This window comes from Paecilomyces variotii, assembly GCF_004022145.1.
Source record: "Paecilomyces variotii strain CBS 101075 chromosome Unknown C8Q69scaffold_4, whole genome shotgun sequence".
NCBI classification, from domain to species: Eukaryota; Fungi; Ascomycota; class Eurotiomycetes; order Eurotiales; family Thermoascaceae; genus Paecilomyces; species Paecilomyces variotii.
The window spans coordinates 96,285-123,190 of NW_021167143.1; the positions used below are offsets into that span (position 1 = coordinate 96,285).

Sequence of the window (26,906 nt, forward strand, 5' to 3'; positions counted from 1 at the left end):
AAAAAGCAACAGAGAGGGCAGGATGACCAGGAATGTGGTGGGATGCGCAGAGCGGTGTGGTGGACGGAGGGCTGCTGGAAGAGCGCAATGAGATCAGCTTGTCCCCAGGATTGCGACCTCATCCATGGGTCACTTGATGATGCTGGACTCCTGGAGAAACGTGAGCCAGCTCCATCCAGCTCCATCGTGGGGAAATGCGAACAGAAGGAATGTCAGCACGGGCTGGTCATTGTCGCAACAGGAGGCGAATGGGAGCCGCCAGCTGGTCTGAGATGAACACCACAGCACCGCATGAGGCTGTTGCCGCTGTTCACAAACTTCCGCAGCGGCATGTAGAGATGGCGGACGAGTCATTGTAATTCGTCCTCCAGCTGTTATTATTTTCTACTCCGTGCTCATACTGGGAATCGCCCAGCGCGCTATGTGCTGCATCGCACTGGTGCACCATCGGTTCGCAATGTTATAAGCCAAGAGCAGTACCGCGACTACTCGACGCCGGTCGGCTGCCCGTCGTGGTCCCGGAGCAGTTTTCTATCAGTAGTGTGGCTGCGGTGACAGACGCTGGTGGCCGGTTCAGGAGATTGCGAGGTTGAGCTTCGGGATCAGCTCGTCCAGTGTCGCGCGACGGACCAATGAGTTGCAGCAACAGGTAGACGCCGGCTGATATCCAACGGACGAAGTAGGGGGTTTGAGGAGGGGCATCCAAAGCCATCCAAAGCCATCCAAAGCATCCAAAGCATCCAAAGCTGCCGGCGAAAGCTAGACTCGCCAGTAGTTCAACTCGCACGGGACGCCCTCGGGGAGCTAAGCGGCCCCTCCACCGGTCGCCCTCCAGCAGAACTCACTAGGCGGCCGTACTAAGTAGATCCCAGGAATAATAACAACATCGTTCCTCCGTCCCTGCAGCGGGTTCCCTATCGCTGCTGCTGCTGCTTCTATTAGAGTGAAACACTCTGGTCTTCTCCTGCATATCCTCACTGTCTTTCTTGTTGTGCTACTTCCTCCCCTTCGTCTTCAATCTTCATCTTCAGCTTCGCCCTCCAGGCAGCGACCCCTTTCGCATCACGACGAACTACTTTTCTTGCCCGGTTTCGCAGGCGTCCTCCGGTGATTCGACGCCCAAGCCACCGCGAGCCACCCGGTCATCAGGAATATTCTCTTCAGGATCTGTCCAGGCGACACGTACACGGGTTCTTCCTTGTCATTTCTGTCCCCGTGGACCTCTTCCAAACGACGCATCCGTATAAGTATCGCAGGTAATACTCCCCGCTATCGTTTGACTCGTTCACTGTCAAGACCACCCCTCACGGTGTTTGGGTGGGGGATCTTCTGGGAAATACAAGGAAAAAAAAAGGGGGAGGAAGAAACAATAGTCAAGTCAGACTGCTAAATATCTCTCCGTTCGTGTTACAGATCGCGTCGTCGCATTCGATCTTCCTTTCTCGAGGTGTCAGCAAAAATGTCGATACCTGTTATCGCTTGAGCGCCCTTCTTCGGAGTTCTCCTGACCCGCTGGCTTCGTTGGTGAAACGGACGTCGTGATGGAGAAACTAAACACTGAAGATGGACAGCTCTTCATCAAGGTCCGTCCAGACGATCCTTCCATTCCCTCGCATCTTGCGTTGTTCTCTTGTCTGCACGGATAACAGATCTAATCTCCTTTCTACGGCTACAGAATCTCGCCAGCTTCGTACGAACTCATGAGAAGGCTTTGGCCAATGCACTGCAGCTGAGGCGTCAGTCATCGACCAAAAATGGACAGGCTTCCCGTTCGTTGGCGACATCTCCGTCCACTTCAAGTGGTTCCTTTTCCTCCTCTACCCTGGCCACGGCATTGTCCATTGGAGCATTGGGCTTTGTCTCCCATAGTATAAAGCCGGCCAAGTTGACCCTCACTCCACACCACCTTTTCTACCTTCTCTCCCGTTTCGAGGATCTCGGGATCCCCGTGGGCCCTATGAGTGTCAGACTGGAGAACATACATTCTGACACCTCAGCCTCCTATGTCTCCTTCCTAAACAAGCCCCAACGGTCCAAAGGCGATAGAGACTCGATCCACTCAGTATCAAGTGTCCGTAGTGTCATGTCTGGTATGAGTGCCCTATGGTCGTCATTTGGACTGGGCTCCAAAGATTCTTCCAAGTCTGAAAAAGCCAAGGCGGCCCTGGAGGCTGACTTGAAGTATCTCTACTCTGCTTTTACTAAGATCCCATGCCTGCGTCTGGCGCCAGACCACCGGGCCCGCCTCATCCGTGGTTATGAGGAGTTTCCCTTTGACACCGCCGTGCCTCTCCATTCCTTCAAGAACCTAAGCTCCTTAGAGATTATTGATATAGATTTCCGGTCTTTCTACGGTTGGGATCGGATCTCCGAGCAACTGCGCACTCTGACGGTGAAACGGGCCAACCTGGACGACCCAGCAGATCTCCTGACAGGCATCGTCCTCGATGATATCGATAAGCGACGAAGACGTTCCTCCAAGGCCCAACCGTCGCCGGCGCTCGGATGGTCCAGCAGTGCTAATCCCCAGCCTGTTCATAGATCGGAAACGTCGAAGTCGGCTTCAGCCCCTGGTTCCCCCACCCCCGACACGGGCTTTGGCACGAGCACCAGTCCCCAAGCAACCCCCATGATCCGAGGCGCATCTGACGGTATAAGGGGCCATACTCGCACCGGTAGCATCTCGCCAACCCGCCCGCAGACTTCGAAGCATGTGGGATACCGCCATTCTCGTGGGACTTCCTCGAAGATTAGAAGGTCCGGTTCTGGTAGCTCAAACTCGAGCGAGGCATCGACTGGATATCGAAACACTAGTTCATCGAACTTGTCGGCCGGCTTCCTCCCGCCCTCAAAATGGAGATTCCTCCGTCATCTCAGTCTGGCGGACAACTCCCTCATGTCCATCAGTGCGACTAGCCTGGCCCCGGTGGCTAACACGCTCCACTCGCTGGATCTTTCTTCCAACCTCTTTACTGAGGTTCCTGACAGTCTGGCTTCTCTAGCCTCTTTGAGAGCACTCAATCTTTCCAACTGCATGATCGCCTCCCTTCACTCCCTGTCTAAAACTCCGCTCCCTGCCATTACTGCCCTGAACCTTCGTGGAAACCGCCTTCAATCTCTTGCCGGCATTGAAAGACTCTTGTCTCTAGAAAGATTGGACCTCCGTGACAACCAGCTGTCAGACCCCACGGAACTTGCCAGACTGACTGGTCTGCCTGAAATACGGGAGATTTGGGTGTCTGGCAACCCGTTCACGAAGACGCATTCTGGTTACCGGGTGACCATATTCAACCTCTTCCGCAGAACACCGGGGTATTCCGAAGACGTCATCATCGATGCCACGGGCCCTGGCTATACGGAAAGGAAACAACTTGTGGAGCGTGCAGCCGAACCAGAAGGAGCTCCTGTTGTACGACCGGCATTCCAAGGCGAACATGTGGCCGTGACCAGGCCCGCTCCGACGGTCGTTCAAACCCTACAGAAACAGGAGACTAAAAGTCGAGCAGAGTCCAATCCACTGCAAAGAGTTGGCTCTGGTCGTCGGCGGAAAGGTCAGCGGCGTCGAGTGGATCTTACCGGCGAACAATCTCACCCAGCTAGAGATCTCGGTAGTACAGACGGTGTTGACCTTGTCACCAGACAAAGTCCAAACATGACTGATCCATTTATTGATATCCCTCGTGATGAGGGTTCACGGAAGACAGTGCCCAATTCCAGTCATTCGATCCAGGATTCTCTGAAGCGACCTATCCAAACTCCCGATTCGCCCACACGCGACGCAAAAGGCGGTCATCCACTCCTGCCCATTGTCCATGATATGGACCTGAACGTGGATGGAGATGCCTACCGACAGAGGTTGGAGGCTCTTAAGCAGGAGATTGGGAGTGGCTGGCTTGCCGTGTTGGGAGACGAATCCTGGGACCCGAAGGATGTCCGCGTGCCTCGTACTGGCTCCAGTCTCAACAGCTCACCGGTTTTACAGCCCGGTAGCGCTGTGAGAGCAGGAAGCCAGGTGATGGTTAGCGGAGGACGTGCTCTAGGCTAACATGCCTTGAATGTCTAAACTGCGTGATCATTGTGAAGCGCTTTCTTCATTTCTCACCTCCGAGTCCTGAGGTAAATATGCCTTGGGAGTCGAAGATTTGACCGCTTAAAATACCCCTTTTATCTTTTTTTCTCTATTCTTTGGGTGGTCGACCATGCACGATTGGCTTTTGTGCAAAATTGCATCCGGACCGGGGCCGTTTTTGGAAAAAAAAAATATCCTTTCAGAAAAAGATGTCTGACACGGTGGCTATGTCTTTCAACCCTCGATTTACGGCATTTACACGAATCTTCTCTCCTCGCCGCAGTATGCCTGACGTTTTCTGTATCATTTCATCTGCATGTCAAGAGGCGTTATCCCGGATTTTTCAGATATCAGTGGGTGGTGTGTTGTTATGATTTTTGTATGTCCCTTTCCCCTCCTGTTGTCTTTGTTTTTGCCGTCGAGTCTACTACATTCTACGGGGTATCGTTCACGATATCTGCCTTCCTCTTAGACCTGCTTACTTGTACGATATCCGACTCGAGACGGTTGGCGTTGGGATTTTCGCGTTAGACGCCTTTTTGATTCTCTGCCCTTGCCTGGTGCTTCTGATTCCGCGTTCAGCCCGTTTATAATGATTCTCCGTCCCTGCCACAGCATTTCGGGTTTTCTCGCCAGTTAAGTTCTTCCGCGATGTCCCCTGTGTATATGCTTTCGATATTGAAGCCCAGACTACGTACGAGCTGGGCGGTAATGTATGAGCAATGAGAATTTTGATGAACTTTTGAGACTACCCGGGTAGAGTTCCGGCCGTAAGATCTGCTGTAGGTACACCCGAGTACACGCGATTTCGGTCCGCCGGCGCGTCGAGGCTCATGAGATCCAGTCGATGAGAGAGGCTGTCTGGATAGAGTGGGAAAGTTTCCTGCAACTACTGATGTAGGGCTCCGTTTTGGGCTTGTTTTGGAGAAAGCCTCCGAGGGAGGGGTCTGAGGCCAAGCTGGCGCCGTTCTGGGGCGATTACCAGACCGTTCCTGAGGGGGTTTATCGCGCGTCCAGCCCTGCTGCCGACCCAACGAGGGGCGAGGAATATCTGGAAGAGGAGAATCTAGAGCTTCAGAGTGGCCAGGGCAGCATGGTGCTAGCGTGTTGCTTACCGCCGCACGGTTGAGGCAGAAGGGGACTATGAGAGTAGAGAAGAAGAGTAATATTACATGAGGAACAGGATCGAGGATTTCAGGTATTATTGTGAAGAGGAAGAACTAGAGAAGGGAGAGAAGGGAGGGGATGATTGATTGATGGATGGATTGATTGATGTGCGACAGTGGGACACGCAGGAGAGGAAAACGGGTAACTTACGGGACGCGGCGGGATCGGATGGGCAAGAGTGGAAAGGGTTTCTTTAAATAAATAAAAACGAAAAGGTCTCGATCAGAGAGTCGTTGCGTTGTCGACAGTGAAGTTTGGTCATAATAATAATAATTCGTGGGTTCTTTGTAACATGCTCGAGTTATTCAATATTATTTAACTAATGATAATAATAATATAATAATAAATAATATCATAATAATATTATGACCGTCAAATTCCTTGCTGCTGCTGCATTCCCAGCGGGAGCTTGAACTAGTTCATTAATTAATTACCTTCTCTGCTGTTTTTCTCTCTCTCTCCCACAACTCTCTCGGCAACCGTTCACTTTGAAACCCCGTACCACCACCGCCCCGGGGCCTTTCACTTCTCACCACCATCGAACAACATCTCATCCTGCCCTCTTCCTGCAGAACCTGTTGGTCTTCCCCCCCTCCCTCCTCATCCAGCAATCGAGCATCGAATTTTCCTGCTGCCAGTGTCTCGTCGTCGTCAGCCTGCCTTCGGTGGTCTCAGATCCCTTTGGCCCTAAAAAATTAAGGATCCCCTTGATTCTCGCCCAACAAATCCCCTTTCCCCGCCACCGCGCTCTGCAAGCTTGAGCATTCTCTTCAACCCTCACAACACCGTTCATCCAGAGCAACAGCAGACACCCGTCCGCCATCTCCCTTGTCGCGTCCATCGCCGGTCCATCCCACGAGTCTTCAGGGACTCTCAGGCGCCGTTTTCCAGCTCCCACCTTTTTCTCAGGTTTCGGCCCGCTTGTGCATCAGAGGCGTCATCCAAACCTGCGGGAGCCGCATCACCCCCATCGCCATCTCGCACCGGCCACCAACCCGTCCGTTACTGGGTGCTACACCTCTTCGTCCTCTGGCATTCGTGCCAGAGCTTGGATTCTGAGGCCGTTGGGCCTGTCCCTCTTTGTCGGATCTTTTTTTTGCGGCAGGAGATCTTGGGAATCGTGTGAGATCTTCACCGCATCCCTATCTTGGTCGCGTCCACGGCGCGTCGAGATTTTTTTCTTTTTTTCTTTTTTTTTTTTCTCTCCGGCGCAACGCTTCATGATGAGCTGGATTTTTGTGTCCTAATTACTGATTTTTTATCGTGATCTCTGCAGAGTCTTTTATAGATTGTGTCTTTAGTTCCTCGACAGAAAAAAAAGCGACACTACCGAGCCCTCCGGAAGCCTGACTTCCGCCTTCGTTCTCCCCCCCCCCCTCCTCTCTCTTCGTCCATTTGCGACAACCTTTCTTTCCCGCTATCCTCTCTTGTTGAGTCGCTTTTGATTCGAGGCAGCAAGCCATGGCTGACCAGGGTGAAGTGGATTTGGACTCCATCATCGATAGACTACTTGAGGTGAGGGGCAGCCGGCCGGGCAAGCAGGTCCAGCTTCTTGAATCGGAGATTCGCCATCTCTGCACCAAGGCCAGGGAGATTTTCATCTCTCAGCCGATTCTTCTGGAATTGGAGGCGCCAATTAAGGTAATTTATTTGTTCCAGCGGTCCCGTGCAGGTCGTATGATGTTATGAAACGATGACTAATATCTGGCGGCTTAGATCTGCGGTGATATCCACGGACAGTACTACGACCTGCTGCGTCTCTTTGAGTATGGAGGCTTCCCGCCTGAAGCCAACTATCTCTTCCTAGGCGACTATGTCGACCGAGGAAAGCAGTCGCTCGAGACCATTTGCCTCCTGCTCGCATACAAGATCAAATACCCGGAGAACTTCTTCATCCTCCGCGGTAACCACGAGTGTGCCTCGATTAACCGTATCTATGGGTTCTATGATGAGTGCAAGCGCAGATACAACATCAAGCTCTGGAAGACGTTCACTGATTGCTTCAACTGCCTTCCCATCGCCGCTATCATTGATGAGAAGATCTTCACGATGCACGGTGGTTTGAGTCCGGACCTGAACTCGATGGAGCAGATCCGTCGCGTTATGCGTCCCACTGATGTGAGTAGACCTCGTTTCCCGCCCCGTGCGCGCTGCCTGGGTGCACGGAGGTGCCCGTGTTCATTGACGACAAATCTTCTTTTTTTGGAGCTCCCTGAAGCTCAAGGTTTATTCGCTGACCACTAATAGATCCCCGATTGCGGTCTCCTCTGTGATCTCCTGTGGTCGGATCCCGACAAGGACATCACCGGCTGGAGCGAAAACGACCGCGGTGTATCATTTACGTTCGGACCCGACGTCGTGTCACGTTTCCTACAGAAGCATGACATGGATCTCATATGTCGCGCGCACCAAGTCGTCGAAGACGGATACGAATTTTTCTCGAAGAGACAGCTCGTCACGCTGTTCAGCGCTCCGAACTACTGCGGTGAATTCGATAATGCAGGTGCTATGATGAGTGTAGACGAGAGTCTACTCTGTTCATTCCAGGTAGGTTTCCTAATCTGTCGTCTGACATTTTGTTTGGATGCAATCTCTGACATGAACCGTTTCCTATTAGATCTTGAAACCAGCCGAGAAGAAACAAAAGTACGTTTACGGGGGCATGAACACTGGCAGACCCACCACTCCTCCGCGAAAGCAGAAAAAGAAGTAAAAAAGGAATCATACGAGCTTTTCCATGTACAGCAGGTTCGGGCGGAGATAAATACCATTTTTCGATGCAAACAACGCGACAGAGACCAAGACCATAGCGACGCCGAGGATCATTCTCGCCACCCAATCCGCCGTCAATCCGTTTATCCAATCCACAACCCGTCGGAGCGAGAGAGAGTTTTACCACGCGTGCCACCGATATTTTCCCCAGGAGACTTTGCGCATATCTGAGCTGAGCTGAGCTGAACTGTTGATACTGTTCCGGAAGGTACCGTCTGCGTCCCGCAGGCCATTAATTCGTCTTTTTCTTTTCTTGTTGTCCCGAGTTCCTCTCGCGGGGGAAGGGGGAGCGGCGGACTGCGCATGTCTGTTTATCTCCGTTTACTTCAATATTCATGTCAAGTGTAACGCGAAATCTGCAACGACAAATTCTTGTCTTCCAGAAACGCCGAGGGTTTGCTTCCTACTCACTTCGTTCCTTGATCAGAGCATGCAAAAAAAATTGCATACGTACTTAGAACCTGCCCGAATAATGCCCGGTAAAGTATGCATGTCATGACAGAGAATGTGCAATTCGAATGAGAGAGAAAGGGAAAAGCAGGAGCCGGACTACGTTCTGGCGGGAAGAGGAAGGTCTCTGCGGGATAACCCGGAGAGATGGAGATTATTCTTCAATGCAGTACTCTTTGGTTTGTTTGTTTCTTTTTTTTTTCCAACTCTGTACGGCTAATGATTGGGCTATCTTCTTTCCATTCCTATGTGCGCGGATGAGGACCTGCATTGGTCGGATGATGCGGGATGTCTTAATTTCATACTCTTTGGGAGTCAAATACGGGAAGGGTGATAAACTGATAGGGCAATGGCAATGGCAATGGCAATGGAATCAGGTACATCCAGACGACAGATCGTCTTCTCTCTCTTCTCTTCCTATCCACATGTTAATCGAGACCTCTCTTTTCTTTTCTTTTGATCTTTTCATGTGTACCAACCAGTCTACTAGTTATCTGTTGGTCTGACTGAATATCTCAAATGGTGTTTTAAGTTTTTTATCTTTTGTGTCCTCGATTGTATTTCAGCCTCCTCTATGTCTTTGATAACAAATCCAGGTTCAGCATTTCTTAGTTAATTATTATTATGAGGTCTGTTGTCTCATGTATTCTTTTTTTTTTTTTCTGTGTAACAGGTGCGTTTTATCATTATCATTATCTTGTCCAGAGCAAAAAAACAGCAACACCAACGACAAACAAACATTATCTATCTACCACTTACTACTATTCACACATATTCCTTAATACATACACTCGATCCTTGAAGAAAGCCCGACGCGGTCGAAAGATAAAGCCAACAAACAGACAGATAAACAGACAAACAAACAAACAGACAAAAGCCACAATAGGGTAAAATGGACGGAATACAATACAATACAATTGAATTAAATCAATTTGAACTAGACAGACAGGAGATAAAACCTATCTACCTACCTAGGAAAGCCAAGAAAAGCAAATCAAATTCATTAAATGAGAATCTGCATTTTTATCTTTTCTTTTCTTCTGATTTAAAATATATCTATCAATTGAGATAATAGATACTAGTTTAATTGGAAATGTAAACTAAAATAGAGAAGAAATAACAATCTAGAACTAGAAAGACATAATCAGAATGAGCTAAGGAGGATTCCTACGATTAACGATACTATTAATCACTGCTAGTATAATACAATGGTTCATTTTATACGCAAGAATGATCATGATTATAATCTACTTCATATATCGTGAATCATATAGCAAAAAAGAGCAATACCCACCCAGACAGAGTAGAGTAATATCAGACTTGCCGACGATTCTACGGATCCCCTAAAAAATAAGACTAAGCCAATCTACGAAAGGTCTGACTCAAGATAAATAACAGATATTAAACTCTTGACAAGCTATCAAAGTTGGGAAAAAAAGAAATCTGGAGCGCCAATTAAGCAAAAGGGATGAGGGAAGTCGGTATCGTAGTACCTATAAGCGCTTTGAGCGCCGGGGAGGGATGCAGGGGTGGCGGGAAGTTACATGGTGTTGGTAGTGATGGATGGTGATGGTGGGATTCATAGGAAGTGTGTCTTCAGGACCTCGTCAATTATTCAAGTGCTTTTGGCTGAACTCAAAGACTCAGATTGCGTGTCATATGCCATATCCTCCGGCGACCGAGGGATAAAAGGGTAGCAGCGGATATAACGGCGGCTGGGGCTTTACACGTATTGGGACAGCCATCTGATACCTTCACCGTAGCCTGTACAAGAATCAGCATCAGCAAACAGTTCTTTGTTGTATCCTCGATGTAGACATACCCTGTCTCATGACGACACTGCACATGAACAGCTCAATGGGCCGGATGCCCTCGAGCGGCACCTTGCCCTTTCCTGTCGTCTGGTACAGACCGAGCTGGTGTCTGAGCTCGTCCTCGCTGACGGCATCGGGGTGGTCGATCTTGTTTCCGAGGATCAGGAAAGGAACCTTGGCGAGGTCCTCCATGGCCAGGAGAGCATCAAGCTCGGCCTTGGACTCGGGGAAACGCTCGTGGTCCTTGGCGTCGACCAGGAAAACGATACCGCTCACTTCGGGGAAGTAGTCCTTCCAGAGACGACGAGCTGGAAAGAAAGAAAAAAAGTACAGTCAACATCAACATTCCTCGTTCCTTATCATGACCAGACCCGTCGGAATGCATCTCATCACTCACCCTGCTGGTGACCACCGAGGTCGAAAGTCGTGAAGCGGTTGTTACCAATGGCAAGCTCCTCCGATGCTGTTCAAGTCAGCAGATCGATCGCATTTACGACTGCATTCTCGCGCAACGGGCGGTGACGGAATCAGAACGTACTGGGGTGAGCAGTCGGTTGCAGAATAGCCACTCGGTCATTCTAACAGAATCAGATACGTCAGCCGGGTCCCTCGTCTCTTTGATATCTGTCCTGTCCCCAATAATCTTATCCCCAAATACGCGCCGCCAACCTGCGATCTCTGCGATCTTCCACCCTCATGGCCAGCCAGCTTGGCTATCCCACCCCATCGCACGACTCCAAACAATCCCCCTTCAAACACCACACCACACCATCCCATTCCTAATCTTTCCATCATGAATCGATTTCCATCAAGCCAAAACTCACCTTCAACATGTGCAACAACGTCGTCTTTCCCGCATTATCCAGACCGAGGAATAGAAGCTTGGCATGTTTGTTGAGCAGACCAAGGGAGGCCAGGATATCGTAGACTGCAATCGACCAACACACACACGTTACAAATCAGCATATTATTCACGTAGTATATAGAAAAAGCCAGGACATCCTGTGTGCAGGCTGGAGTAATGTCCGACAAGTGACGTTGTGACGATGCCTTGATGATTATGATGTGATCTGGCCCGTAGCTGAAAGCCAACGAAGGGCAAAAGAAAAACACACAGAAACGAGAGCGAACTTACACCAGTTGATAATCCACATGGTGGAATCGAGTACAAAAACTTCTGGAAGAACGAGCAGCAGAGGACGGGTCGGAATTGGACGAGTCGAAGGGAGTGAGATGGGTTTGTCTTGGTGGTGGTTCCGTTGTCGAGACCCCGGAACTTGTCCTGATCCCGATCGGGGCGCTGGCAGCTCGCTTGCCTTTCCTAGGCGAGCCTGACCGAGAGACCACGCGACTCCCCCAGTGGCAACCAAGGAATCACGATTTACTACCACAATGTCTACTGAATACTACGACGATTCCCTTCATTGCGAGACGCCAAAGTTATCAGATGGAATCTTTTCAATTTCTCCTGCACTCCTTCGGTCGCTTAGCGGCCTATCTACAAAGCAAGAAAACCAGGGGGGGTATATGCTCCTGTCCCTGAACCGCCCGCGCATCAATCAGAATCACAAGAGAGAGAAAGAACAACATCGTTACTCATAAAGCAAGTTCAAGTTAAAAAGTCTTCTTGATAACAAAGTATATAGCGACCGCCGCGCTTAAATGCAGACCAGATGAGCCTCCGTTGGTACAGGGATCTCGACAAACGAAACGTAGTTGACTGGGAACAACCAGGAGAGTCACGGAATGGAAGGTCATTTCGGGCACACACGGGTGCGTTCTTTTCCATCAAGGAAGATAGATCCCTTGTAAGGAAACGTAAAATATGTACAAGAATTGGGGGGTGGTCGAAGAGAGAAAGTAGAACAGAAGACTTCGAGAAGTTTAATAAAGTGTATATTCAGGGTAAACCCATGGAAAGAATTTTGGGGCTTCAAACAGATAGGACGAGCTGGGCGTCCTGGCCAACGCCGTATGCTCTGAACCTCTCAGCAACTTCGAGGCCAAGCTCCTTCATCCGTTCGGCCCCCTTTCCAGGGAGAGGCCGCCGCTCCATCTGCTCTTTGGCAGCTTTGCGGCAGTGTTGGCGCCAGTATTTTTCCTTGCGCTTCTGACGCTTCTTTTCCAGACCCTCGACAATGTCGATGGGCCCACGATTATGCATCTCGACGGGCCGGGAAGCGTCACGTGCAGAAGACAAGAGTTCATTCATTTTGTGGGCATTCTCCAGGCTGGTGAAGAAAGGGTTGGGAGTGCGCGGAAGCGACTTGGTGCGGGCGCGGTATGGGCGCTGGACCAAGCCGGTGATGTTCACCCCATTCATCTGGGCGTGGGACACGTCGTCCATGTCCATCCGCTTGGAGATGGGGGCAGGGGACTTGATTCGGGGAGGCGGAGCCGGCGATCTGAGACGCTTGGGTGAAACCCGCTTGGGCGAATGTCCAAGCGCGCGAGGAGCCGGTGAGGGCGGCCGCCTGGGGGAGAGACGAGGCGACATCTTCCGGGTAGTGTTACGCTGTCTGCCCCGAAGAGACTCTTCGTCTAACCCAACCAGCTGCTGCTTGATCTTGGCCGTGTCCTCCTCGACGTCTCTCAGATCGTCCTCGTCGTCGAAATCGTCCTCATTGTCTTCCGGATCGGTCGTGGGGAAGCTGGGATCAATATCCTGAGGAATGGGGACGTGTTTCGACAGACGACGCTGTTCCAGACAGGACTTGTAGGCGGCCTCGAGCGGACGATCCTCATCCAGAGTTCCACAGACGAAATCTGTGCTGTCCGGGAGACTGGGCGTGCCAGGACGCATCTTGACGGGCTTGGAGGGTCTTCGTCCTTTCTCGCGTACAGCAGGTGCCGGCAGCCACTTCTGGTATTCCTCCTGCCTCAGAGATTCGAGAGAGGTGTTGGAGTTCCTCCTCTCGGCCGCCTGGCGCACGAGATCCAGGTTGTCAGCACTCGTGGCTGCGGTCGTGGTCGAGGGAGCCCAGAATCGGTATTCGGAACCGCAGTCGCTGTCGTCGTCGGAATCAGCGAAACCTGCCTCGTTGTCCGACTCGTTTCCGTCATCGTCGTCAGAGGAGAAGTCATGGACGGTGTCATCGTCGTCCATTTCCTCGTCCTCAGCCTCTGCTTCATCCTCTTCGTCCTGCAGGGCTTCCGCTTCCGCCTCCTCACCCAGCTTCCGGATGGCGTTCTCCTTACGCAGGCAATCGTTCAGCGTGATCTTCTCTCCATGCGGGGTGTCCTTCTTGACCCATTCGTCGACCTCCTCCTCTGAGCTGGCAAATTCGTGGAAGCGAGTCTCCTCCGAGGGCTCGAACCCGCCAAGACCGCTCGTGGGGATTCCTCTCTGTTTTCGCTCGGCCTTGGGAGACGGCGGGACGCGACCACGCGACTGTGACATGTCGGGGTCGGTCTGGGCGCGACGCATGGTAGGAGCGGGCGAGGGGCGAGGGCGCGACCTCAACGAGGTTGTGCGACTGGACGACCGCTGTCTTCTCGTTTCGTGAGAGCGTGTAGGACAGGCGAAGGTCAGGGCACACTTTCGCTTGGGAGGCTCCGCTGGCTGGCTGTCAGCCTTGGGTTGAGGCTGAGTCTGAGGCTGAGGCTTCGTCGGCTCTGCGGACTTGTCATCAGTCGGCTTGCGGCCACAAGCGAAGCTGATACAACGCTTGCGTCCCAGGCTGGCTTCGACCACGGATTCACCACCGGTCTTAGGGGGAGCAGTGCCATCGATTATGGTCGGTTGCAGGCCCGTGAAGTGAGAAGGCAAAGGAGGGCTGGAGGCGTTGGACAGCGCGGGGCTCGTGAGATCCCCATCGCTGGTGAGTTCCGCCGTCGACGGGCCGCTGATGTTGCTGCTGTGCAGGTAGTAGTTGTAGTGACTATCATGAGCAGAGGCAGACAGATCAGGGCTGCCCATCAAGGCCCGCGTGAGCAGGGATTCCTTGCGGTTGTCCGTCACGACGGTGGGCGACTTGACGTAGACGGGGTCGGAGGGCGGGTGTTGCGAGTATGGAGACTGGTGTAAACGATTATCCGGAGGTTCGTCGACGTCCTCCACCAGGTCGTTATCCTCACTGGCGGGGACGGTCGGGCGGTTGGACGACAGCAGCATCCTCAGCACGTTCTGCAGCGACGGCCCACGAGGGCGGTCCTCACCGTGGCGATGCGACATCCTCCAGGAACGGATATGAGACACGAGGTCGAGAGGTTCTTATGTTCAGTCGGTGACACGAGAATCCGGTAGCAGGAAGACACAAGGTCGTACGACTAGAAGTCGAGTATGGGAAGGGATAGTTTTTCTTTTCTTCTTTGTTATTAAAAGACGAGTATCGATATTCAAGGGATATGCGCCAGGTTCACGACCAACTGCTTGGCAGTGAATAGATTCCCTGGCCGGTATGATCGCACAGACTCGTATCGTGGGAATCGAGAAGACGACTCCGAATACGATTGCCGATCAAATCCCTCAAGGAAAGACGGCGGAAATTGTCCTGTAGAAGGACCCAGCTGGTCATAATATAGAAGAGTACATCTTGAGACACGAGACAAGTGGGATGAGGAAGATATAGATTGAAGAAAGGAAGAGAAAGATGAGAGAGGCAAGGCCAAGGAAAGGACAAGGCGACCGTTATGTGAAGAGGAACGAGCAGGAAAGCCGCAGGAATGGGATGAGCAGCACCCACGTTGGTTTGAGGTGGCAGTCCCAGAGAGGAGCAAGTAGTAAATTAGAAAAGAAGCAGAAGGAGTCGTCGCAAGGGAAGTATGAGGCAGTTGAAAACGGGGGCCGCTCAGGGTTCGTTCGTTTGGATGGGGCGCGGAAGACCGGCGTCGCCACGCCACACCGAAAGAGGGCGGTTTGGTTTTTTATTTTTTTTCACGGCCGTTCCAGCAACGACGAATGCTTGGCTCGCCCACCGAGGCACAGGGTGGGGGAAGCAAAGCAGTAGTTAGTTAACTTGATTAGTTTCTGGCCGTGAAGGAATCAGAGAATAATAATTAATTAATATGGAGTAAATAATTATTTAGTTCCCGGAGGTTCTGGTAGAGAACTGGTGGACAGGCTGTTGCGGCTTTTTTCGGTTTGGTCAGTTTGCCCAGTAACTAGGTAGATGGTCGCTGCGAATGCGATGCAGCCACGCAGAACGAGACGAGAGAGAGGAACGCAATAATAATATAACATGAGGCTGCTGAGGACGATCCTACGGGATCAGGGTAATTAATTTAGCAAGTGGAGGACATGCAGAGGATGATGGACTATGATCCTAAGTAACTTCTGCTAACTAACTACGTGGTACGAGATGAGATGAGATAAATGGTGTTGTGGTGTTTCTTTCTACTATGTACTACTCTCTTCCTCGATTGTGCCTTTTTCTCTCCTCCGCATTTCGATCTGGTCATCATCCAACCACAATGATGAAAAAGCCGATGGATGAGGCCGACCGTCGTCATTTATCATTATGTATTCTTGATTAATTACCGTTCCGTGACCGTCTTACCCGTGTCCTGCACCGCCGTTTTAATCGCCGCGGGCGCAGACAATAATAATAATATTAAATGACGGCGGCAGCAGCCTTGGTATTGCGCCCGTAAATTACTTTCCTTTGATTTCCATCCTTCCCAGCCAGGGAGGGCGGGCTGCACGCCGGATTTGACGGCGACAGCAGAAACTGGTGGATTCATCTTACCGTGCCTGAACCTGAACGGGAGAGAGACTCTGCTGGAAAGTTAAAGCCCCTCCTCGTTTGGTTTGGTTTGGTTTGGTTTGGCTCTTTTTCCGTTTTCCTTTTTTCCTTCGTTTTTTTCCTGCTCTACCCACCCTCGCTACCAGATTATGGGCATAGGCAAGAATGTAGGCACCGCTATTTGCGAATTGGATTCATCCTCCTCGTTGAACCAAGTTATCTACCTGTGTGGTTTGATTATTGATGAACCAGCTATGTACACTCCGTCCTCACTCTCCCCTCCGGTCATCGGCCGCCCGATCAGTTGACGTAGCCTTCACTAACTAGGAAGGAGCAAGTAAATCCATCCTGTCCACCAGCAGCCAGTCGCCAGAGGGCCAAACCGTCCCCCCCCAAAACAGAGCTGCCGCCCCTAAGGATCTTCCCCAAAGACAAGGCGACCAGTGGTCAGCCAGGCGGAATAACTGCTCGGGCCCTAGAGAGAGCACTGGAGGAAATTCCTACGACTACGGAGCAGTCTAGAGTAGCTAGCCTGGCTAGCCGCTGCTCCCTCAACCGAACAGAGCAATGCCGACGCACGGGTCGCTCTCTGGCTGGAGAGCGACAAGCGTCACGTTGCAGCGCGAAGAAGACACACCGTCGCTCACCGTAGTAGACGCGAGGTTGGAGGATGCAATGCAACAGGTAGGTTGGTCCGGCGCGGCACGATTCTTCTCTAGCACGAATTCTCTTTTTCAGTTGTTGCTGGTAGACGGAGAAGAAGAATCAAATCATGATACAGAAGACTGCAGCAATTAAATTCCCGCTAATCCAGCATCGGCCAAGATGTCTGACAGCGCTTGCAAACTTGAAGAATTACTACTGTTACTGTTTTGTGCTGCGTGCATGGCTCGAGGACCGTGACCCGGGGATGAACCTGGGGCGACCTGAAACGCCGCCAGCGACAAACCGGCAATGGGAAATAATCATACCACCAGACTCCAGTTAAATAATAATAATAATAATACTCATAATAATATTCATAACAATAAATTGCGGATACTCCGATACAATAATAATCTAATTGTCAACAAAAAAGAACCCTAGTTATCCCCTGCACGGAATAATAATATGAATAAGATTAGTTATTCCGTATTCGATCGACTCCAATCGAGGCGTGTTTCCTCTTTCTGCCCGCCGTCCTGGGGTCAACCGATAAGCTTTGAGACCGGCCACGTTCTGCTCTGCTTGTGTGCAGCAGCAAAAATTATTAGATGCATGGATCGTCTGGTCCGATCCACGACATTGAGATGATGACTCGATCCTCCTTATCTGCCATCCGTCCAGCATGCGAGCGTATTCAACATTGGGAATGACACGAGCAGATCTCCGCGCGTTCTCACTGTCATGGTAGTTACTTACTGCTGCTGTTGCTACTGACGACTACTAACTATATTCTTTTCTTCCATACTCTCCGACCTCCTGAAGTCGCGTTCCCCTATTGGGAAGCGCACAGTGTGGAGATGCGCCTTGCTCAGCCAAGCTAGCGCAAATAATAATACTGGACGCCTCGGTTGATGATGTGCCAGCCAAGAATTCTTGGATATGCCATAAATAGTGTAAACTGGTAGTACAGAGTAGTAAAGTAGTAAGAAAATTAATACAGTACATAGTAAAAAATCATACCGACGGAGGACGGAATCAACAAAGCTCTCTCTGTGTAGGCTTTCCCTTTTTGTCCGGGCAGCTGTAACTTATCTCCAATGCTCTCTCAACTGTAATTTGCTCTATCGAGTCTAGTGCAAACTTCGAAGAGACGCACAGCAAACAGGCGTACTTCTTCTGGAAAAGAAACACGGGATCTGGCAGTGGAGAAAAGGCAAAAAAAAAAAATCGATGGAATGCATTCTCAGTGCAAGGTAAAAAACAGAGGGAAATACAAGCGACTTGTTCCAATCTGATTGTGCAGCAGTTCACAGCCGCCCATCTTGGTTCGATGCGGTACGGTGGAGAGAGAGAGAGATCGGCCCTTTGAACTATTTTTCTATGAGGGATTTTCTCCCTTCCTTCTTTTTCTGCCCCCCCTGCCCGTCAAGTCTCTCAACTCCACTTAGCTAGTTGAACTTCCCATCCAGTCATTGCTTCTGTTTTTTCATCCCCGGGCAACCAACACGCACATAACTAACCACACCGAAAAAGGACCTGCAGCACCCAGCTCTCCACTGCGATCTCACCAGTTCCCCCCCCAGCGCGCGCTGATGATCGCGTGCTGCTGCAGCTGTTCGAGCAAGTCTCACTGGTAAACTACTGTACTCCGTAGACTAGTCTACGCTCCATCTGGCAATGTGAACGGAGTTCGTCGACCGCCCCGGGGAGGGTAGGGTCAAGTAGCAGAGAGTGCTCTGTGTGTAGTCTGGCGCTACTACTAGATAGGTACGGTAGTCTGCCTTGCATGTCATTTCAGGTCGCTTATGGCTTTCTATTATTATTTACAGCATTACTCGTAGTTAACTAGAGTATCTATGCTATGGTATTATTAGTTATGATCATTGCACTCCAGTCAGTAGGTCAGGATATCTATCTATCTAGCTAGCTAACAATCTCTTCCGGCTGCAGTCCGTCGTCATGTCGCCGATCATGACTTCGAGTTTCTCCCCGGAGGCGATCCTCGAGGACGAAGAAGAATCATGCTCGCTGACCACTGTTGGTTGCACCGTCTTGGTCTCTGTCGAGTCATCAACTAGTCAACGAGTGAACTTACAGTCGTACAGCTCACTAAACAAAAAACAATGCGGCCGTACAAAGTAAGAATGCTCGGCATTGATTCCGCGCCAGCTGTCATGACGACCAGAACATATAGTACTGCTCACTATTGAACGCGACAAGCCTTCCAAGCTTCTTGGCCGTCTTGTCCTTCCTGCAGAATCGGTAGTCTACTCTTGGCCATCTATATATAAAACCAAAATCAAACATGGACTATGCGGGCCAAGAAGCCAAGAGCCAAGAGGATCGTACAGTACATACATGACAAGAATCCTAAGACATGTCTTGGTCTTCAACTTGGCATGTAGGAGCCGGAAGATCAAACGGCTAGACTAGTCTCGAAATTCTTCGCGTTGCCTTTCTATACCATACATTGTAGCTGTAGTTGCTAATTCGGCTGCTAGTCTAGAGTATATATACGTATCTATCTATCATCATCATCGCCAGTATATTATAATTATGATAGAGTCAGCAGTATTCTTTCTACTCTAGATAGTTTATCACGCTTTATCACGCACATCCCGATCGACGCGCCTGCGCCCTCCATCTCGATTAATTTAGGCAGAATTCCACCGACATGTAGTCTAGATATCTCTCCACCCATCCACCATCCATCAAGTCCCTTCCTTGCCCTTACCTAGGTAGTAAATACAACCGACAACCCCGGACCCTTTTTTTTTGGAACCCCTGACACACACCACACCACACCCCGGGAATCAGAAACCACAACTACATACAAAAATATATCTCTCATCATCATCATCGCGCATGAAGAAGTACGCCACGCAACGAGCCGAACTGACGATCATCAATATATGTAGGCGCGTTAGGTTATGGCAACGCAACGCAACGCAACGCCCCTGCGGGGATATCTGGGCATTGCTTGGCGATCGATGCTTGACTGACTGAGAGATTTTCTTTTTATACTCCGACTTAGTTGATAATACAAGCAGCTCGCTGAATCAATGAATCGGTTCCAGGTCTTCTGATAGTTAATAATCAATCACTCTACCATAGAGTACCGTAGAGTAACTACAGCAAATACATCCCTGTCGATTATGACGTTATAAATCACGCTTGGTTGAAGTGAAGTATTTACCCCCTTCTCTAGCTAACTACCTACCTAGGTAGGTAGTCCATAGATGGATAGAATATCCTCGGATCGAATCAGAATAATGATTAATCCTCGTCAATGTAGATAGCGGATCGGTCCGCGATTTAGAGGAGTGTAGTATGGTATAGCATAATACCATGATCGTGATATATAATATTTAAAACTAGGATGCTTATAGAGTATTGCTGTCTAACTATCTAGTTTAGATAACTAGTATCCGTTTATAGCGATAGATATATCGATATAACTAAACCCCAACTAACTACACCCTGTATCTTTATACGAGGAGGTTTTAAGAATATTTCTATCAGACAATATATGTACTCGGATGCATTGAAGCTACCTAGTTAGCTAGCCACCTAGCGCGTCTTGCAGAGCGATAGATCATTAGATAGAATGATATATATATATATATATATATGAGTGATTTTTAGATATATTTTGAGTCAGTATAATATTTCATTTCTTAGTTTTCTTATTATTATTACTTCACATCCGAAATCCTTCTTTCTCTTGCATTTCGCTCGTTGCTCGTACTAAACCAAGGCGGTAAGGTACCTACTCACAGGGACGGGAAGTCCCAGCCTGACTCACATTCCGGATTCATTCATCTCCCCATCATGATGATGACTACCTAGAATACTACATATGACGAAAGACCAACAACTAACCAGGATAGAATTCTAGCTATCATAATTCCATTTTACACGTGGTAGAGCATACTATACCCTACCACATGCACAGCCATCGCGAGTTAGATCTACTAGTAGTAGGTAGGTACGGTAAGGCCCAACCAGAATGTATGTATGTCCTACAGGTAACTATGTATGGTAACATTGTAAGATGCCCAACTCAGCTGATCTTCGCGGGATGTGCTGTGATGTCATATATCGCCATCTGTCCACCTGTACAGCCCAACCCCAACCACCAGCTATCTATTAGCCACCAGGCCGAACCGAGCTGAAGCTGAAGCTGAGGAAGTCACTTGCTTACACGTACTCGTAAGTGAACACCGGAGCGTGGTGTTCCGGAGAAACATACCGTTGTTGGTGGGCTCGGTCAGTTGGGCTGCTACTCTGACCGCCGACTCGCTCGTTATGGTATGGTAGTTAGCCGGACGTGGTTCAAGGTGCTGTACGGAGTAGTTACTTTGTAGGTATATCATGATCATCATAATAGTATTCTCATTAACCAACTAACGTACTGGTTGCTATTCTCTGAACTACAAGGAGAAATCCACTGCTAGAGTATGTACTGTACCATAGTACCCAGGAATGCAATAACCAAGATAGATACGACCAGAGTAAGTACACTCGGGCTATCTTCACTCGAGACGTACGGTAACTTGCTTGCACTTCCTGCTACTTACATGTAGAATACAGTAGATAGCACACAACCTTATTGACGATGAAGATTGACACACTCTACCATACGGTAAACAGGACACGAAACCAACATGAACAAGTCCCACTCCCCGTGTCGCAGTACCATAAATAATCATACAGCCTGTATGGTATTGGTACTACAATACATCACATTTATCCTGATTTCCTATGGTAGGTATATGGTATATCCCACCCTTCGAGACGTTTCCGGCAGGAACAAAAACCGGGGATAAGTATGACGTGCCAAGGAAAAACCAAGAACAAGATCATCGGAAATTTCTATTTTAAAACCGCCCTCCAACAACCCGGAATACTTACTCGTAATAATAACATAACCAATTTATCTAGAGTCTTCTAAACGCGAATTTTATGAGTAGTTATTGGTATTCTCGTTTTATGCTATCCGTAACGTCAAACTGGATTTATTATGTAGTGTGTTTGTTTTGAATTTCTATCCACGTGCTGCGGATATATGGTATAATGCGTTCGGTTCGGTTTGGTTTAGTTCAGTGCATACTTAGAATATAATTTCTCGATCTTCGTTTTGGTTCGAATAAGAGAAAGCGAGGAAAGAGAACGTAAACAAAGGATGTTTTAAATAAGCTTATTTTATAGCTATATATATATATTCTTTATTGAAGGCATTATCTTTTATTAAATTTTGTAGGAGAGGAAGTCACGCCTTAAAGCTTAATATATACAACACAGATTGAAGTACTACATTCTCATAATATCCCCAATGTAGTCGCTATCATTTACACTTCAGAAGAAATAGTCTAAGGCTCTACAACCTGAAGGTAAAAGCGGAGCTAGCTATTTCCGTCCGACAGTTCCTATTGATTCGAGAAAAATCGACGCGTCGATATGTTACCAATTCGAAATAAAACCCGAAAAAAAAAAAAAAAACTCGGCTGAACAACAGGGTAAGTCCAATTAGCATTGTCTGATTTGAAAAAAAAAGAAAGAAAGATATCGCTCTATACGACAAGCAGTGGAGATTTATAATGTTCCCATTCAACTCATCAGAACATATTAAACGGCATAGGTTATCGAGCCGAAACACGCACCAGCGGATATAAATACACTAAATTTGAAGAGGATTGCGCTTGTCAAATGGATATTGAATTTTGATATACGTAGATTACCTCGGTTATGTTATCTCTTGTATGAGCATTGGCTAATTACCTTCCAGAATGTACAAATGAACAAAGGCTGGAGAAAGAATCGGTTTGTAATCTGATCCGACATCGCCATGAGCTCAGATTACAGCTTCATGGAGCTATAACTGTCGTGGTGACTGGGTAAAAAAAATGCGAGTCACGAAAGTATGGAGTGGTGGGGACATATGCGTAGAAAACACAATGTTGAGATGAAGAAAACCAATGTTACGATATACAGCCAGCTGTGAACAGTCGATAGATTGAAATGAGAACTAGTACCGCCGTTTCTGTATGGGATATCTAGTAGTAAGTAGTGCTCGGGGCAGTGAAGAAATTGATTACAATTACCGTCTTCAATTCTTGCAATGAAATATTATCTGATATGCTAGAGGAATTGGCTGAAGTTTGCAACGCCTGAGAGACTCTATAGAGGAGGAGCTAAGATCTAAGATGACCATGGTCGATCTACACTTTCGGTGACACATTCGATCGGGAAACGAACTGCAATCTCGAGTTGACTGCGAGAGTCCTTGCGTTCGCTGTGACTTTTATCTCGAAACAACTGCACCTGCACATCTTCCTGGCGCTGGCAATAAGAGCGCTTAACCCTCGACTGACCCCAGCGTCTCTAGCTTTTATCTCCCCTCAGAGACGCCTTCTGCAGACTCTCTGAAGAGTAGCTAGATATATAACTAACAAGAAATTGCCGGAACAATAAATTATTGAAAACTCTAGGCCAACTATTATTCTTTTATTTAGCAATTGTTTCTATTTTATTTAAATTTATTTTAATATAGTCCCGGCCAATAATAATGCTTAAAAACTTAGGTTTAAAGATAATAAACTCGCATTTAGACCTCTCTAGTACCATGGGTATCTAGGGAACTAACTATACCTGACAAGGAGACGTCACTCGAGAGTACCTGAGGCAGAACCTCCGACTGCTGCCTAGGTCTTGCGCTGGACATTATAACTCTCTTTCCATTTTCACATCTCTCAGTCCACACAACTTATTATCACAAACTTGGTTTTAAACACTTGAAATTCATCAGTCATGGCGCAACCCACGGTCCCTGGAGTCGTCCACAAGGGCGACCTTATTCTCGTCTACAAACCCAAGAAGGCACACATGCTGCTTGTGAAGTCTGCTCCTAACCATACAGACAACGCAAATGCTATCCCAAATGCAGCGTCAATCACAGTGCAGAAGGTCAACTGGCATATTCCAGGATCTCCTGGTTTCTGGACACTATCTGGCCCAAAAGTCTACTATATTGATAAAGCCGAAAAAGTAGTCGAGGACGAAGAACTCCACAACAGCAATTTCATCTACAGCTGGTATTGTCTTTATAAAGACCATTCTACTGATCTCGAGGAGGATAACCTTGAAGAATTTCTCAAAACAATGGTTTCTGCCAATGCAGATGCGAATGACGACTCTTCAGATGTTTCCCTCATAGTGAATCCTCACGGAAGGTATGTCTTCTGCTCGGGATCGTGACCGTCTGAAAGTAACCATGGGATATGCTTTATTGACAGGAGTATTTAGGGACGTAATCAAGCATTATTTCAAAGGAAGCTGCCCTAATTGCGGAACCTTGGGTTGGTTTTGTCCCGGATGCGGAGGAGTGAGTGTACGATTTCCCGATATTTTTGGCAGCTGTGCGACCGACCAGTCGTGCCCAGTTTGCCTAGGATACGAGTTTGCTCTCGAAGATAAAAGGAGAATTAGAGAACTGCATTCGCCAGAAATGTCGCTCTCTCTACATAAGGACGGACAGCGCCTATTGGGAATGTGCAAGGCACAAATAGCGAAGATGAAAACTGACACACTGGCGTTGGTAGAGGAAAGATACAGACTTATCCACGCCAGAAAAATTGAAATGGGTCTTAAGTTAGAGGATCAGGACAAGCTAATTCAGGACTGGAAGGATAGTCATCTTTGATGGTTACGAGTTGCGCAGCATTGATCGCGCCCAGAGTCTAACTAAGGATGTTATTTGTCGCTTCGGTGCATTCATTCTGTCGAGGTTGCTTTGTGCTGATGAAGGCTGGTATATGTATGTATGGGTGATCAATTTTGCCGTGCGGTCCCGCAGCGTTTCATCTTGTTATGCCCATTTCTATATTGCTGGGTTTGTAACAGGTATCCTGCAGGGTGCATCCCTATATCCATCGCTCTTCCATATAGGCCGAAGCTGTGAAGAGCGCTAGACTCTGGGTAATCTACATTTATCTTCAATTACATTTTTGCCCGCCTTTTCACGGTTCATCTTGCCTTGTAAAGGAAGGTCTAATTTGAGATACTTTTACACAATATAGAATCAGGGAAACATAGTATCCATTCGAATATATACAGCTGGAGCGTCCTTCCTAACCGCGTAGCTTCCAAAATGCTAATAGGGAATCTGCTGCGCGAAGTAGTCCTCAAAGAACTGAACGCTTTCGGGCTGGGATATGCTGTGATTACCCCAACCATTACCAAGGTGCATAACATATTTGGTAGCCGCATCATTCGGGTACCAGCGCGTTAGGTTAGCACCCACAAACGCCCCGCCGGTGTTGGGTTCTCCTGTTCTGATAAAGTTGGCCCAGTATCCGCTCATAACATCAGAGATATAGTAATCCTCAGCTGTGAATGGATATGTGTCAGCGTTCGCGTAGAGGGCGTTGAGAGCGTACATAATCTCGCTCTGGTGAAAGGCACCCTCATCCTGACCCGGAGGAGCATGGTCCCAGTAATATGTGTAAATAGGGCTGGAGGCAGACAACACCCATTTCTTAGCGTACAACCACGTGCTCACAAGCGAGGTATCGCGTGCTGCAGCGTTCCAAGCCTCGTCGGCATGCGTATCGTTGTTTAGAGGCGGGTATAGTTCGAGGTAGCGAGCCGACAGGTTGCCATACTTCAAAGTGGTGTAGTTCACATATTCATCCACAGTGTAACCGTTCAATGGAAGCGTGGCGCCGCTTTCATCCTTGGTGTTTCCGGTAATAAGAGGGACATCATTCGCCGGTCCCACAGTTAGCTGCTCGATGTATTTCATGGGCAGCACATATCCGTCTAGAACAGGCTTGAAGATAAGCGGGTAGTTACACGAAAGTGCTGTAACCCACCAGATCCAAGTCCCATTGACGCGGTCACCGGAACCAACTAGTAACTCTTCAGTGGAGAGCTTTCGGAGCTCTGAAATTGAGCTTGCGTTGTGAAACTTCGTATAGTTAACACCGTGGAAAAGTGCTTCATCCATGTTAACGTAGGATGTAGCCAAACCCGCTAACAGAGTGTCGTAAGGATACCGAATTCCAGATTCAGAAATAGCGCGATGAAAATAGCCTTTGAACAGCTCACTGTTGACAGCATGATAGACCTGAGATGACCCAAAAGATTGACCAGCGATGGTCACACCTAGAATAGAACCTTTAGTACTAAATCTTTCATGACTGGAGAGTTTTAGACAAACGTACGATCAGGGTCACCTCCAAAATTGGCAATGTTCTTCTGGACCCATTTGAGCACTTCGAGGAAGTCGAGGACACCGTAATTACCTGACGTATTATGCCCAGTAGCTGCGAGACCCTCGGCGTTGAGCTCCGGATGGGCCAAGTAGCCGAAGGCATCGTCACGGCGGTTGAAGGTAACTACAACAACGTCCTTCAGGGCCAAACCGCCCCCATACCACCAGGGGTTGTCACTCGTTTCTTCACTACCCTGATTCCACACCATGACAGGCAGTTTATCGGTAGATGTGCGGGCGTTGGTCCAGATATTCAAGCTCAAACAGTCTTCACTGTAATCGGTCGCGTATGATGTTGGACATTGAGGCCCAAATGACGTTGCCAGTAGAGTGTCATTCCAGGCCTCACGTGGCTGGGGTGCCTTCCAACGATTCTATATTCAATATTAGTATCTGACTCTCGAATTATAGTATTGAACAAACCTCATAACCCGTGTCTGCAGCATAGGGAATACCCAGGAAGGCAGCCACATTGCTACTTGAAATGTTCCAATAAGTCCTTAATGTACTTTCATTGAAATATTTAAATCCCATAATAGGTCCATAGGTTGTTTGGATGGTCTTATTATATAGCTGCGCCTGGACAGGCAAGGCCACAAGAGCCATGCCCAGAGCCACCGCAGATTTAAAATGCAGCATATTTGAGTTGGTGAATGGTGGGAAAGTATAGCGAGAAACCGCTGGAATAGATAGCAGTTGCAAAAAAAAAAAAAAAAAAAAAAAAAAAAAAAAAAAAAAAAAAAAAAGGAATTCACTCCGAGAAGACTAATATATATCAAAATGGTTTCTAGAAAATATTAGCAGTTGTTGCTAAGCTGAGAAATAATCCACGCCGCGTCAGTACACTCGTGGGCCATATCTAAGGTCCGCGGAAGTGGATCTGATAAAATTAGGCCGTTAGACGAAAGGACGCGCAAGGCATAGATTCTATATACTAAAAGTGTAAAAGCGAGTCCCGTGGTAACAACTAATTAATGTTGTAGGCCATTGCTAAAAAAAAATCTGTAAGAAAGCTGAGATGTTCGCAAAGT

At 48.6% G+C, this 26,906-nt stretch overlaps 7 protein-coding genes across 7 annotated transcripts; 3 read left to right on the forward strand and 4 right to left on the reverse strand.

The window, feature by feature from the left end:
* The first annotated feature begins 1,123 nt into the window (after positions 1 to 1,123).
* On the forward strand, positions 1,124 to 4,215 carry C8Q69DRAFT_223301 (hypothetical protein). The gene is made up of 3 exons (XM_028626320.1): positions 1,124 to 1,256; positions 1,414 to 1,583; positions 1,676 to 4,215. The coding sequence occupies exons 2-3, from the start codon at positions 1,542 to 1,544 to the stop codon at positions 4,043 to 4,045; spliced, it is 2,412 nt and encodes an 803-aa protein (XP_028485574.1). The 5' UTR covers positions 1,124 to 1,256; positions 1,414 to 1,541; the 3' UTR covers positions 4,046 to 4,215.
* A 2,491-nt stretch (positions 4,216 to 6,706) lies between these two features.
* On the forward strand, positions 6,707 to 8,420 carry C8Q69DRAFT_519242 (protein phosphatase type 1b; the record flags this gene model as incomplete). Its single annotated transcript, XM_028633469.1, has 5 exons — positions 6,707 to 6,877; positions 6,953 to 7,410; positions 7,445 to 7,460; positions 7,484 to 7,783; positions 7,854 to 8,420. Coding segments are annotated over 5 exons (1,041 nt in total), but the record flags the coding sequence as incomplete, so codon positions are not given.
* A 1,261-nt stretch (positions 8,421 to 9,681) lies between these two features.
* C8Q69DRAFT_463110 (small COPII coat GTPase sar1) lies at positions 9,682 to 11,673 on the reverse strand. The gene is made up of 6 exons (XM_028630357.1): positions 11,408 to 11,673; positions 11,097 to 11,200; positions 10,811 to 10,850; positions 10,670 to 10,735; positions 10,281 to 10,580; positions 9,682 to 10,222 (listed from the first exon to the last, which is right to left on the reverse strand). The coding sequence occupies exons 1-6, from the start codon at positions 11,424 to 11,426 to the stop codon at positions 10,182 to 10,184; spliced, it is 570 nt and encodes a 189-aa protein (XP_028485576.1). The 5' UTR covers positions 11,427 to 11,673; the 3' UTR covers positions 9,682 to 10,181.
* A 366-nt stretch (positions 11,674 to 12,039) lies between these two features.
* C8Q69DRAFT_223465 (hypothetical protein) lies at positions 12,040 to 14,655 on the reverse strand. The gene has a single exon (XM_028626322.1). It carries the CDS (start codon positions 14,444 to 14,446, stop codon positions 12,206 to 12,208), a length of 2,241 nt encoding a protein of 746 aa, XP_028485577.1. The 5' UTR covers positions 14,447 to 14,655; the 3' UTR covers positions 12,040 to 12,205.
* Positions 14,656 to 17,347: 2,692 nt separating this feature from the next.
* C8Q69DRAFT_463121 (hypothetical protein) lies at positions 17,348 to 17,960 on the reverse strand (the record flags this gene model as incomplete). Its single annotated transcript, XM_028630358.1, has 1 exon — positions 17,348 to 17,960. A coding segment is annotated over exon 1 (221 nt), but the record flags the coding sequence as incomplete, so codon positions are not given.
* A 5,332-nt stretch (positions 17,961 to 23,292) lies between these two features.
* Positions 23,293 to 24,651, forward strand: C8Q69DRAFT_463126 (hypothetical protein). Its single transcript, XM_028630359.1, has 2 exons — positions 23,293 to 23,833; positions 23,907 to 24,651. Exons 1-2 carry the CDS (start codon positions 23,412 to 23,414, stop codon positions 24,301 to 24,303), a joined length of 819 nt encoding a protein of 272 aa, XP_028485579.1. The 5' UTR covers positions 23,293 to 23,411; the 3' UTR covers positions 24,304 to 24,651.
* On the reverse strand, positions 24,649 to 26,574 carry C8Q69DRAFT_463128 (putative carboxylesterase). Its single transcript, XM_028630360.1, has 3 exons — positions 26,299 to 26,574; positions 25,826 to 26,249; positions 24,649 to 25,766 (listed from the first exon to the last, which is right to left on the reverse strand). Exons 1-3 carry the CDS (start codon positions 26,512 to 26,514, stop codon positions 24,754 to 24,756), a joined length of 1,653 nt encoding a protein of 550 aa, XP_028485580.1. The 5' UTR covers positions 26,515 to 26,574; the 3' UTR covers positions 24,649 to 24,753.
* Between the last annotated feature and the right edge of the window lie 332 nt (positions 26,575 to 26,906).

Excerpts from the sequence above, each read along its gene's own strand:
- C8Q69DRAFT_463128 (XM_028630360.1), bottom strand. The coding sequence starts at position 26,514 with ATGCTGCATTTTAAATCTGCGGTGGCTCTGGGCATGGCTCTTGTGGCC. Across the intron at positions 26,250-26,298 it reads CTGCAGACACGGGTTATGAG|AATCGTTGGAAGGCACCCCA; the intron begins GTTTGTTCAATA and ends TATTGAATATAG. Across the intron at positions 25,767-25,825 it reads TTTTGGAGGTGACCCTGATC|GTGTGACCATCGCTGGTCAA; the intron begins GTACGTTTGTCT and ends GTTCTATTCTAG.
- C8Q69DRAFT_223301 (XM_028626320.1), top strand. The coding sequence starts at position 1,542 with ATGGAGAAACTAAACACTGAAGATGGACAGCTCTTCATCAAG. Across the intron at positions 1,584-1,675 it reads ATGGACAGCTCTTCATCAAG|AATCTCGCCAGCTTCGTACG; the intron begins GTCCGTCCAGAC and ends CTACGGCTACAG.
- C8Q69DRAFT_223465 (XM_028626322.1), bottom strand. The coding sequence starts at position 14,446 with ATGTCGCATCGCCACGGTGAGGACCGCCCTCGTGGGCCGTCGCTGCAG.
- C8Q69DRAFT_463110 (XM_028630357.1), bottom strand. Across the intron at positions 10,851-11,096 it reads CGTTGTTGCACATGTTGAAG|AATGACCGAGTGGCTATTCT; the intron begins GTGAGTTTTGGC and ends TGATTCTGTTAG. Across the intron at positions 10,581-10,669 it reads CCTCGGTGGTCACCAGCAGG|CTCGTCGTCTCTGGAAGGAC; the intron begins GTGAGTGATGAG and ends CTTTCTTTCCAG.
- C8Q69DRAFT_463126 (XM_028630359.1), top strand. The coding sequence starts at position 23,412 with ATGGCGCAACCCACGGTCCCTGGAGTCGTCCACAAGGGCGACCTTATT. Across the intron at positions 23,834-23,906 it reads ATAGTGAATCCTCACGGAAG|GGACGTAATCAAGCATTATT; the intron begins GTATGTCTTCTG and ends AGGAGTATTTAG.